Genomic DNA, 12,419 nt, shown 5'->3' on the forward strand with positions numbered 1-12,419 from the left:
TTGCTGCTTTAAATATTTTACTTCAGTATTACAATGCATGTGCTATATGGTATCATTTTAAAACTGATAAACAGAAATTGACTAATGTGTATTCACGTGCATTGGCATTGACAAAGTATGTGTTCCTGTCATTTCAGGTCATGGAACCAAAGGAGTGTTTGAGCTCCTGGCGGGCTGGCGAAGAACTCGAGAAAGCCTTCCCTTCAAGGAACGCGTGGCAGACGCCTTCGCCGACGTGATGGTGTGCTATACCATGACCAGTTCCCTCTACATCATCACCTTCGGCATGGGTGCCAGTCCCTTCACCAACATTGAGTCGGTGAAGATCTTCTGCCAGAGCATGTGCGTGGCCGTCCTGGTCAACTACTTCTACGTGTTCTCCTTCTACGGTTCCTGCTTGGTGTTCGCTGGTCAGCTGGAGCAGAACCGCTACCACAGTGTGTTCTGCTGTAAGATCCCCTCAGTGGAGTACCTGGACCGTCAGCCCACCTGGTTCAAGACCATGATGAGCGACGGCCATGACCATGTCACGCACCACGAGGTCGTGCCCTACCACAACCACTTCATCCAGCACTTCCTGAGGGAGCACTACACGGAGTGGATCACCAACACCTATGTCAAGCCCTTCGTGGTCATCCTCTACCTGATCTACGCCTCCTTCTCCTTCATGGGATGTTTACAAATCAGTGATGGATCCAACATCGTCAACCTCCTAGCCAGCAACACGCCCAGTGTGTCCTACGCCACGACCCAGCAGAAGTACTTCAGTAACTACAGCCCCGTGATCGGCTTCTACATCTATGAGCCCATTGAGTACTGGAACTCCACGGTGCAGGAGCACCTCACAACGCTGAGCCACGGCTTCAACAAGATCTCCTGGATGGATAACTACTTTCAGTATCTGAAGGTGGTGAATGTGAGCGCCTCGACCAAAAGTGATTTCATCACCATCCTGCAGGGCTCCTTCCTGCGCAGCCCGGAGTATCAGCACTTCATGGAGGACATCATTCTGTCCAAGACAGATGGGGATGAAATGGAGATAATCGCGTCCAGGATGTACCTGGTGGCGCGGACCACAGAGAAGACACGGGAGGAGGTGGTAGAACTGCTGGAGAGGCTCCGCCCCCTTTCGCTCATCAACAACATCAAGTTCATCGTCTTCAACCCCACCTTCGTCTACATGGACCGTTACAGCTCCTCTGTGGTCTCACCCATCCTCACATCGGCCTTCAGCGTGCTCACCATCCTCATCCTCACCTTCTTCCTGGTCATCAACCCTCTGGGGAACTTCTGGTTGATCCTGACCGTCACCTCCGTAGAGCTGGGGGTCCTGGGCCTCATGACCCTCTGGAATGTACACATGGACAGCATCTCTATCCTGTGCCTTATTTATACTCTCAACTTTGCCATGGATCACTGTGCACCCCACCTGTACACCTTCGTACTGGCCACGGAGCACACCAGGACCCAGTGCATAAAGATCTCGTTAGAGGAGCACGGGGCGGCCATTTTGCAAAACGCCTGCTGTTTCGTTATCGGGATGTTGCCCTTGGTGTTTGTGCCTTCCAATCTGACCTACACGCTGTTCAAGTGCTCCCTCCTCACCGCAGGCTGCACAGTGCTGCACTGTTTCGTCATCCTGCCTGTGTTTCTAACGTTTTTTCCCCCATCAAAAAAAAGGCACAAGAAGAAAAAACGGGCAAAACGGAAAGAGCGGGAGAGGGAGCGGGAGATGATGGAGAGGGAGAGAGTGAGGGAGAGGGAGGAGATAGAGTGCATTGAAGTCAGGGAGAACCCTGATCATGTGACTAACGTCTGAGAAGCCGTGTGTCGGTGAGCGGCAGCTGGACAGTCTTCAGTGATTGTTGGGTGAGGTGTTGGAAGCATGTCCTAAAGCGAGGGTGGCCATGTGTTGTAGCCCCTCAAAGGGCCAGAGGGGTCAAAGCTGACCAGTCCTCAGAAGGAGGAGGGAGGGAGGGAGATATAGACCAGCAGCCATGACCCAGCTAGACAGCCAGCAGCCATGCTGTCTAGAGTAGAGACCAGACCGGGTCAGACCCATAGATCAGCTACTCCTTCAGACTGGATGGGACAGTGTATCTTATCTGCACAGTCTGCAAACGGTTCCCTCTGCTGTTCATACAGACACTCACACAACCAGGAAGAAACTACAGTATCATACATTTACTTACAGTGTAATGTGTAAGGGGATAATATATCTTATTCTAACAATTGTAAATCTACAGTATCGTGAGGAAAGTATGGTAGCATAAAAATGAGAGCAATGCGTACCTCCAAGGTTGGTGGTCAAAGTTATCTAAATTGTTTTCTACAATTTGTCATATTAAATATTTTTATCATCTACACAGGCTTATACTAACCCCATCACAAAGACCCCATTATAGTATGATTAGTATGACAGACAGACAGACAGACAGACAGACAGACAGACAGACAGACAGACAGACAGACAGACAGACAGACAGACAGACAGACAGACAGACAGACAGACAGACAGACAGACAGACAGACAGACAGACAGACAGACAGACAGACAGACAGACAGACAGACAGACAGACAGACAGACAGACAGACAGACAGACAGGCAGGCAGGCAGGCAGGCAGGCAGACAGACAGACAGACAGACGTATACATTTGAATTTGTTTGAGAGTACACAGAAATAAAGCATACCCACAGTAGATTCCATTCTTTCTTTCCGGTAAACACCCGAGCGAACAGCTGAACTGGGCAGATGGCGTACACTGTGTCCATTATGAAGAATTATCCTGCACATTGCATTGTGTGGATACCATTGTCAAGGTTAATTTTACAGGAAGACAGATATATCTGCTTTATTTCCATTCTCACATCTGTTCTTAGCCAACAATTAGAGTAGAACTGCAGCAAGGTACATAATCTAGGGCTTCATTCAGTCTTTATCCCTGAAATGTTACAGATTGCACCATAGAAATGTAAATGTCATTTCAGACTGAGCTGACATATGCAGCGTTTATTGTGAATGCAGTCTCCGCTAACGCGGTAACATTGACTTTCAAATCCAATCACGCTGTAACTTCTGCGATACGGATTGAACAGATCCCTTAATAGAGTTAGGCATGTTCAGGAAATCATAGCAGGTGGCTTAACTAGGAGGGAAAAGGCAACTCTGAACTAGTAAAACCAAAAGGAGGAAGTACTGCAGAGGTTGAAAATCATACTGCCTTCCTAACTGGGCTAAGATATGAGGTGTCTCGAGAAATCATCTGAACATCATGGTTGGCAAGGCATCTTCAGTGTTTAACACGTTTCAGTGTCACGCGTTTCAATGTCCCATGATTAAGAGGTGATTATGGATCATCATGAACAAAATAAATGATTGGGTGGGTTGGACACGACAGGTCATAACTTAATCAGAGATACATTGTTTCTTTTTGTTTGTGTGAAAGACTATGGTGCCAAATAATTTGAGTGGGAAAAAAAAATGGGTGCCGATTTTTTGGATGTGGATATTCTGTCAAATCAAATCATGATGTAAAAGACATCCTATTGGTTCAAACCTCAGAGTAATGCCATACATCACAATGATGCGTGTTTAAACAACCGTTGGTGATGTATATTAGCATTCCAATGGCTTTCATGGACCATTGCTTGATCTACTTTAGAAATCTCCAGAGAACATCAATATTCTCCTCTAGTAGCCTCTCGGCTATCCAGAATGGCCAGAGTGGAGTCCCTCTCCCCGTCGGAAAACCAAGCGCATTATCAAGCTAAGTCTGATGATGCTGGATAAGATCTCTGTAAGGGCAGACACTCTCAAGGTCAGAATGCAGGAGATAGTCATCACTGACCTCCTTAGGATGGTTTGTCGCATGTAACAGAATGCCTCTCATGTAAAAGGATGTGGCTGTCCGTAGGTTATTCTTAATTGAAAGTTATGACCTTGAGAGGGCATTGCTGTCTTTATGTGCTGCTTGAAAGGGACAAAGTACCTCTCAAAAAGGGCAATAAAAGCTATGAGGGCAGCTGAAGCAACTTTATGTCTGTTTGGACCAAAAGTTAGAGAAGCTTACAGGAGTAAAATGGTCAGTACAATTAACCATCTTGAAAGCAACATATTGAAGTAAAGAAGCGAAAAGCAGTTTCTGCTTCTGTATGAAACAGTAGCTCGCTAGTTATCAAGATAATGCCTTTACCTGCTCATGGGCTTTCACACTCCTCCTTTAGTAAAATAAATGGGATGAAAAGGGTCCTCTCCCTCATGCAAGAAATCACCCTCCTCACAAAAGACTAATGACGGCCATTTTGTCTGAAAGTTAGCAATGAATGAATCTCTCACGTAAAAAAATGATGACAAGGTAAATCCCTAATTTCATTCTCAAATCTCTTATCCGTGGTGATGATTAATCCTAAGCGTTAAAGCCTAAATAGCAAGAGAGAATCTCATAACTTTTAACCAGACATAGTTACTCCAAAGCGATGGGTATAGGCTAGCTACAAAACCTGCAACTGTTGGTGTCACTGCATTTTTGTAAAAGCCATGTCATGTATGTATAGTAAGAAGGTTTGAACATTGAATATAAAGGGGACAAATGCCAATTGAAATCATTGACTTCCCAAAATGACTGTGTACGCATGGCACTGTAATGTATTGATGCATGTATTTGATTTCTGTATATTTAGTCTGTGTATCCTTATTTTGCAACGCTGTTTTAACCCATGTTTGTTGTTTAAATGCATATTCTATAACATTTTGTGCCACAAAGTAACAAAATGTCCTTTATGTTCAACAAAACAGAAGCCAGAGGATCATATGTGTAATATAACTGTATATGATTTTTTTTAAAGATTTTCTATGAAAAAAACTCTATGATATTAGATTTTTTTAAAGCTGAAATGTTCTTATAAAAAAGCAATAAAGGAAAAAAGGGTTGAACACAGTAATAAACTGCAGAATGTCAACAGTAAACTGAGTAGATCAACCTGTTGCACCTCCAGTGGACCTAAATGTTTGTGGTGCATCAACAAATGTAATACGTTCTCTATGGGGAGACTGTGGATTCTGCTTGTTTTCCTCGTTTGTTTCTTTGTTTATTCCTCACTACTTGGCCATTATATTACAGGGAGATATTACAGCCTCTTTTTATTACACTGCAATTTTGTTTAGCTTGGTTGTGGTTATTTTCTTTCTATCACAATAGTATGCAAAACAACAAACAATAATGACAAAGAATTGCAATGGTATATGCAGAACATGTCTAAGACTGAGCTAAATGGTTTGCTGTGCTGTTATGACCCGTACTTACATAACTACTGTTGAATTTTCAGATTACAATATCATTATACATGATCCATGAACATGCTGAACCCTCCAATAACTTTCAATGTTTTTTTCACTCATGATACAGGATAGTCAATTCATCTTTTGAAGTACTCAGCTTGCTGTACTTGCTGTATACAAGCCATCTCTGGTGAAGCTATATTTAATGCGGTCTTTCTGAGTCTAGTATGTGTTCTAACGTGCCATTGACCATCACTTGTCTAACACTTCACTGTCTGCTCCACTGAGAAAGTCATTACCTCCACCAATGTTTCATTTACCAAACCCCTTGCTCATGGTTTTGTCTAACTCTTAAATCAGGCTATCTAATGCAGTGATCTGTTGATGCTTATTGTATGTGTGGTAGGTTGTAATTTTGTCAGTGAGTCTTGAGTGTCAACTCACTGTTCAGATCAGAACATGGTCATTGATTGATGACATCAGTGATGAGGTCATTATCTGAGGTTTGGTTTTGATGTGGTGTCTGATGCTCTGTGTGTGAATATAAAAACCCAAACACTGTTAACGAGTAGCAGGTGATAGGCGACTTGTTCTTATTTCACCTCACTTTTATACAAAGGATGGGCTTCAAACCTGATGCAGTTGCCAAGAAAACAATGTAATAAGAACATGTGTGAAACAACCAATGAACATGATGACTGATTTAGAATATTGCATAGCGAAGTGAGAATAACTCAAGCAGCAGATTAACTAAAGTCCCCCCCCCCCCTTGATACACCAGCATAGTTAAGTTTGCGTGTTCAGCTTGAACACAACACAACAACATACACACATTGCAATAAGATTATGCAATTCTAAACTGTGGTTGAACAGGCATACTGTTCCAAAAGCACACATCAGAAATGTTAAGGCAGCAAGAACACACCCATGCCATATTGTCTGTTATCCATTTCTACAATGGTTCTAGCCCAGACAATCTCTGCTCATTCAACAATTCTGTAGTTTATATTTGAAATGATCATACAGCGTTTCAACACCACACAACAATGTCAACATTTGACTACTGCAGTAGGATTTCCCCCCTTACATGAAGAGAGAAGGAAAAAGAAAACTATTGCATAAGGACTTGTGTGCCGTTTGGTGCTAGGGCAGCTTAACTACAATGCTACCAACATAGTGAACATGCATGTTAGGCATCTTTCAGAGACTGCATGGAGACAAAGTGCTCAGTGGGAAAGATAGAAAGTCTTGGGAGAATGATTTATGAGGATGTATTTGGGAGAAGTGTCTGGATTAGGTTTGAAAATGCCAAGGTCTGAGCCCTAAGTACTGTGGCTATGTACAGATGTAGGAACTTCATTTGAGCCAGTTTGCTACAGCAGGAACATAATCCTGCAACAGCAGGAAATGTCAATTATTTTGTGGATTATAATTAATGGACATTTTTGTAGGGGTTGATCATTTTTTTCTTAAGGTTAAGGGAAAATCAAGTCTGAAATTACAAACTTCAGAAGCCTTTTTAAACCTAAAATACACTTATATACTTTTCCTGCATTGTATGGAGGTTTCTGTGCAACAGAGTGATCGAATTAAGATCCTACATCTGTATGTGTCATAATCTCTAAATTACATGGCTATGTGCGCGTTATAAATTCATAAGCCTATGGGGTCCAGGATAGATGCACACAATTAATCTAGAATGGAATTACTCTTGATTTGACAAAATGGCCTGGCTGCATTGCCTTACTTTTCAATGCTTTATGTGTCTTTTACACAAAGAAACTGTTTAGATTGTGTTGAATGTGCTGTCGATGCTGTTGTCATCAAACTGTCCGACAGAGTTAAGAACTGGTGGTGGGTTGAGCTGACTGTATACCAGTGAATACATGTTGTTTGGAGTTGGATTGTGATTGTGACCGTCAAGATTAAATGTTATGTTGGATATACATAGAATTTAGATCCTGAATTAATCAAGCAGCTGGTGTAAGGATGTGGTTATGACAACAACTCTTGTTTGTGTAGTTAACACACCCTAATCCATAAAATTACACTTTATTTATTTATTTAAAACTTTTTTTTAAAGTGCACATGTTTTAGCTAATTCGCTTATCCTATTATTTTTTGTTTAAATCATGGTATAAAGGGACTAAGGGGATTTCTCAATGTATAATCAACCCAAATGTAATCAATGTACTGTAGTGCAAAAATGGCCTGTCACCCATTAGGTCTTCTCATGGTTCGGAGAAACTTTACTCCCTGCCTCAGACGCAGGTTGGCATTTACTGTCAATGATCTTGCCTTGGAGGGAGCTCTTTAGACTGGTCACTAGCTGGCACAGACACAAAGCCATAGTTTAAACCTAACCCCAACCTTAACCCTAATCTTAACAGTACTGTTAACCTTAATGCCTAACTCTAACCATAAATTAAAACCAAAAAGCAAACTTTTGTTTTCATGAAATGTTAAGATACAACCAATATTGTCTTTGCATTTGGCCCATCTAGCAGAAATCACTTAGTTCTGCCTCTAGGGCAAGATTCATGACAAACAATGTCAACCTGTGCATCGGACCAATGTAGGGGGAAGGATGCAGGGAGGAGGTAGAAACAGGGGTGTGAAGTGAATGATTCTGTAGGAACACTGGCTAATGACACTGTGATGACCACAATGTTCCTTCCTAATCAGTAGCATAGGCAAGGGAGCCTTCAGACCAGGCCATTAGGGTAGAACCATCATTTCTGACTGAATGGGCTTTCCTAGGCTCCAGTGCTGTGGTAAGTTATAGCTGTTAGGGCTGGCAGCAATCCCCTCTCTCTCTTTCCCTCTTTCCTTATCCTGTGGCAGCATGATAATATTTCAAATATTCAGATAACTGGAGAGGTAAGCCCTCATTTGAATCTCAAAAGATTTTAGTAGCTAGAGCAGGCAAGAAACTGTGATAGTCATTACAGAAGATGACTGCAAGCTGTCTGATTACTGCAGCTGCAGGATGACTCTCAACCCGCAACATATTTACTCCTAATGTTGTAGCGTTGTATCCAAACACCCAGAGTTTCCTCACACTCTTGTTTTTTCACCATAGACTTTATCTGAGAGGAGAAGTTGGCAGAATGAAGGGTGGTTTGTATTATGTGTTTGGTTTGTCTGTTTACTGTACTGTGTGCTGAGAGGGATATTCTTGGCTCCTCTTCCATGTCATAATCCTGTCTTGATTCTGCTTGGGCTTATTTGTGCTCTGTCTCTGGCTCTCTTTCCCTCATCACTGGCCTGTCTGTCTATCTGTCTGCATGGGCCGGTCTGGCTACTACAGCTTGTAGGTTGCTGATTCAATGAACTGCTCCGATTCTACACTGATGGTGGTGAAGTGCTTCTACCAAGTTATATAAGCTATCTGCAGTGATTTCTTCCCACTCACGTCCACCCTTTCTTCAAAGGGTGTCATCAGGGGTGGACTTAGTGATTTGGAGGCCCCAGGGCAGAGGCTAGTCTGAGGTTTTTATAGTAAAGGTGTAATTTAATTGTAAAAATGTATTACCTTTTAATGTGCCATGAACACAACCAGTCATTATGTTTTCATCTGATTCTCAAACAAATCACTTCAAAAAGATAGGGTACAGCCAAAATAATTAAATCTTAAATAAACAGTACACTGTGCACCCGCCAACTTCAATTCAATCGCAAGTCGATGAAACTATCTCATCGGAGAAAGCATTAGAGCGAGCGAAACAGTGCCCCTCTGTCTTATTATATGTAGCCCATGTATCTGATGCTGTCTGGCCAAAAAGAGTATGACATGCCATACTCTTTTTGGCCAAACAGCATCAGATACATGGGGTACACATACAGTACATGTCCTCTGCCTCAATTACGATGCCAGTATTAGCAGCAGCATCTGTCTTTTTACTAAAGAAATGACTTAGGACATTTTTATGTCAAAATTAAATCTTCTTTCTATCTTTTTCTTTTCTCTGCTCCACTCTGAAAGTGCCTAATTTCTTCTTCACCCCTTTTTCATGGTATCCAATTGTTTAGTAGCTACTATCTTGTCTCATCGCTACAACTCCCATACGGGCTCGGGAGAGACAAAGGTTGAAAGTCATGTGTCCTCCGATACACAACCCAACCAAGCCACACTGCTTCTTAACACAGTGCCATCCAACCGCACCAATGTGTCGGAGGAAACACCATGCACCTGGCAACATTGGTTAGCGTGCACTGCAAAAGGCCCACCACAGAAGTCACTGGTGCGCGATGAGACAGGGATTTCCCTACCGGCCAAACCCTCCATAACTCGGACAACACTATGCCAATTGTGCGTCGCTCCACGGACCTCCTCGTCGTGGCCGGTTACGACAGAGCCTGGGCGCGAACCCAAAGTCTCTGGTGGCACAGCTGGCGCTGCAGTACAGCACCCTTAACCACTGCGCCACCCGGGAGGCCCAAAAGTGCCTAATTTCAATTAAAGTAAGGAACTCTGTCATTGTGATATAGCCCATTATTATAATTAATGACACTTGTTTCTACTATTATGAGAAAAATGTGGATAATATTGATAAGAAATATATACAGTTTTCAGAGCCTTGACCTTTTCCACATTTTGTTACATTACAGCCATATTCTAAAATGGATCAAAAAAATTATAATCCTCAGCAATCTACACACAATACCCTATAATGACAGTGAAAACAAGTTTTTAGAAATGTTTGCAAATGTATTAAAAATAAAAACGATGTATTCACACCCTTTGCTATGAGACTCGAAATTGAGCTCAGGTGCATCCTGTTTCCAGTGATCATCCTTGAGATGTTTCTACAACTTGATTGGAGTCCACCTGTGGTAAATTCAATTGATTGGACATGATTTGGAAAGGCACACACCTGTCTATATAAGGTCCCACAGTTGACAGTGCATGTCAAAGCTAAACCCAAGCCATGAGGTCAAAATAATTGTTCATAGAGCTCCGAGACAGGATTGTGTCGAGGCACAGATTTGGGGACGGGTACCAACATTTGTTTTGCAGCATTGAAGGTCCCCAAGAACACAGTGGCCTCCATCATTCTTAAATGGAAGAAGTTTAGAATCATCAAGACTCTTCCTAGAGCTGGCTGCCTGGCCAAACTGAGCAATCGGGGGAGAAGGGTCTTGGTCAGGCAGGTGACCTAGAACCCGATGGTCACTCTGACAGAGCCCTAGAGTTCCTCTGTGGAGATGGGAGAACCTTCCACAAGGACAACCATTTCTGCAGCTCTCCACCAATCAGGCCTTTATGGTAGCGTGACCAGATGGAAGCCACTCCTCAATAAAAGACACATGACAGCCTGCTTAGAGTTTGCCAAAAGGCACCTGAAGACTCCCAGACCATGATAAACAAGATTCTCTGGTCTGATGAAACCAAGATTGAACTCTTTGGCCTGAATGCCAAGTGTCACATCTTGAGGAAACCTGGTACCATACCTATGGTGGTGGCAGCATCATGCTGTGGGGATGTTTTTCAGCGGCAGGGACTAGTCAGGATCGAGGCAAAGATGAACGGAGCAAAGTACAGAGAGATCCTTGATGAAAACCTGCTCCAGAGTGCTTAGGACCTCAGGCTGGACCTTCCAACAGGACAATGACCCTAAGCACACAGCCAAGACAACGCAGGAGTGGCTTTGGGACAAGTCTCTAAATGTCCTTGAGTGGCCCAGCCAGAGTCCAGACTTGAACCCAATCGAACATCTCTGGAGAGACCTGAAAATAGCTGTGCAGCAACTCTGCCCATCCAACCTGACAGAGCTTGAGAGTATCTGCAGAGAAGAAACTCAAATACAGGTGTGCCAAGCTTGTAGCGTCATACCCAAGACTCGATGCTGTAATTGCTGCCAAAGGTGCTTCAACAAAGTAGATTAAAGGGTCTGAATATTAAGTAAATGTGATATTTCAGTTTTTAAAAAAATTAAATTAGCAAAACATTCTAAACTTGTTTTTTGCTTTGTCAGTATGATGTATTGTGTGTAGATTGATGAGGGGAATTTAAAAAAACATATATTTTAGAAAAAGGCTGTAACCTAACAAAATGTGGAAAAAGTCTAGGGGTCTGAATACTTTACAAAGGCACTGTAAAGTCCAAAAGTATTGGGACAGTGACAATTGTGTTGTTGTTTTGGCGCTGTAATCCAGCACTTTAGATTTGAAATTATGCAATGACTATGAGGTTAAAGTGCTGTCAGCTTTAATTTGAGGATATGTTCATCAATATCAGTTGAACTGTTTAGAAATTTTAGCACTTTTGTACATAGTCCCCCCATTTTAAGAGACCAAAAGTATTGGGTCAAATTCACTTGTGTATTAAAGTGGTCAAAAGTTTATTTCGTATTTGGTCCCATATTCCTAGCACACAATGATTACATCAAGCTTGCGACTCTACAAACTTGTTGGATGCATTTGCTGTTTGTTTCGGTTGTGTTGAATGAATGGTAAATATTGTATTGTGTCATTTTGGAGTTTATTTTAATGTAAGTAAGAATATAATATGTTTCTAAACACTTCTACTGATATTTATTTCTTTGTAACTTTCTCACTCATCATTATTCACAATTCATTCAGGATTATCCATAATCATGGTAGCATCCACATTAATGTAGAACTGTTTAGAAACATATTCTATTCTTATTTACAATAAAAGTGACTCCAAACTGACGCAATACATTATTTACCATTCATTTCTATTGGCCACAAAATAATCTGAAACAACCAAAACAAACAGCAAATGCATCCAACAAATTTGTAGAGTCACAAGCTTGATGTAGTCATTGCATGCTATGAATATGGGAACAAATACTTAACTTTTGACTACTTTAATACACATACTGTATAAGTGAATTTGTCCCAATACTTTTGGTCCCCTAAAATGGGGGGACTATGTACTAAAAGTGATGATATTTCTAAACGGTTCACCCGATTATGGATGAACATACCTTCAAATTAAAGCTGACAGTCTGCACTTTGACAAAAAAAATGTGTCACAGTCCCAATACCTTTGGAACTCACTGTATTCATGGAAAATAAATAATTTATCTATAATGAACAATGTGGTCTCATTAACCTGGACACAGTAGCCAGGCAAAACCCCCTTCCCTCCCCATTTATTTTGTAACTTT

The 12,419-nt window shown here is 42.0% G+C and overlaps 1 protein-coding gene across 1 annotated transcript in view; it reads left to right on the forward strand.

Moving 5' to 3' along the window:
* Nucleotides 1–9,363, forward strand: part of ptchd4 (patched domain containing 4) — a 46,811-nt gene extending 37,448 nt beyond the window's left edge. The window contains exon 3 of the mRNA XM_020497399.2: nt 138–9,363. Coding sequence (XP_020352988.2) covers nt 138–1,819 — 1,682 coding nt within the window. The 3' untranslated portion in view covers nt 1,820–9,363. The remainder of the gene's footprint in view (nt 1–137) is intronic.
* The last annotated feature ends 3,056 nt before the right edge of the window (nt 9,364–12,419 follow it).

Source organism: Oncorhynchus kisutch, linkage group LG12 (genome assembly GCF_002021735.2).
Source record: "Oncorhynchus kisutch isolate 150728-3 linkage group LG12, Okis_V2, whole genome shotgun sequence".
NCBI lineage: Eukaryota > Metazoa > Chordata > Actinopteri > Salmoniformes > Salmonidae > Oncorhynchus > Oncorhynchus kisutch.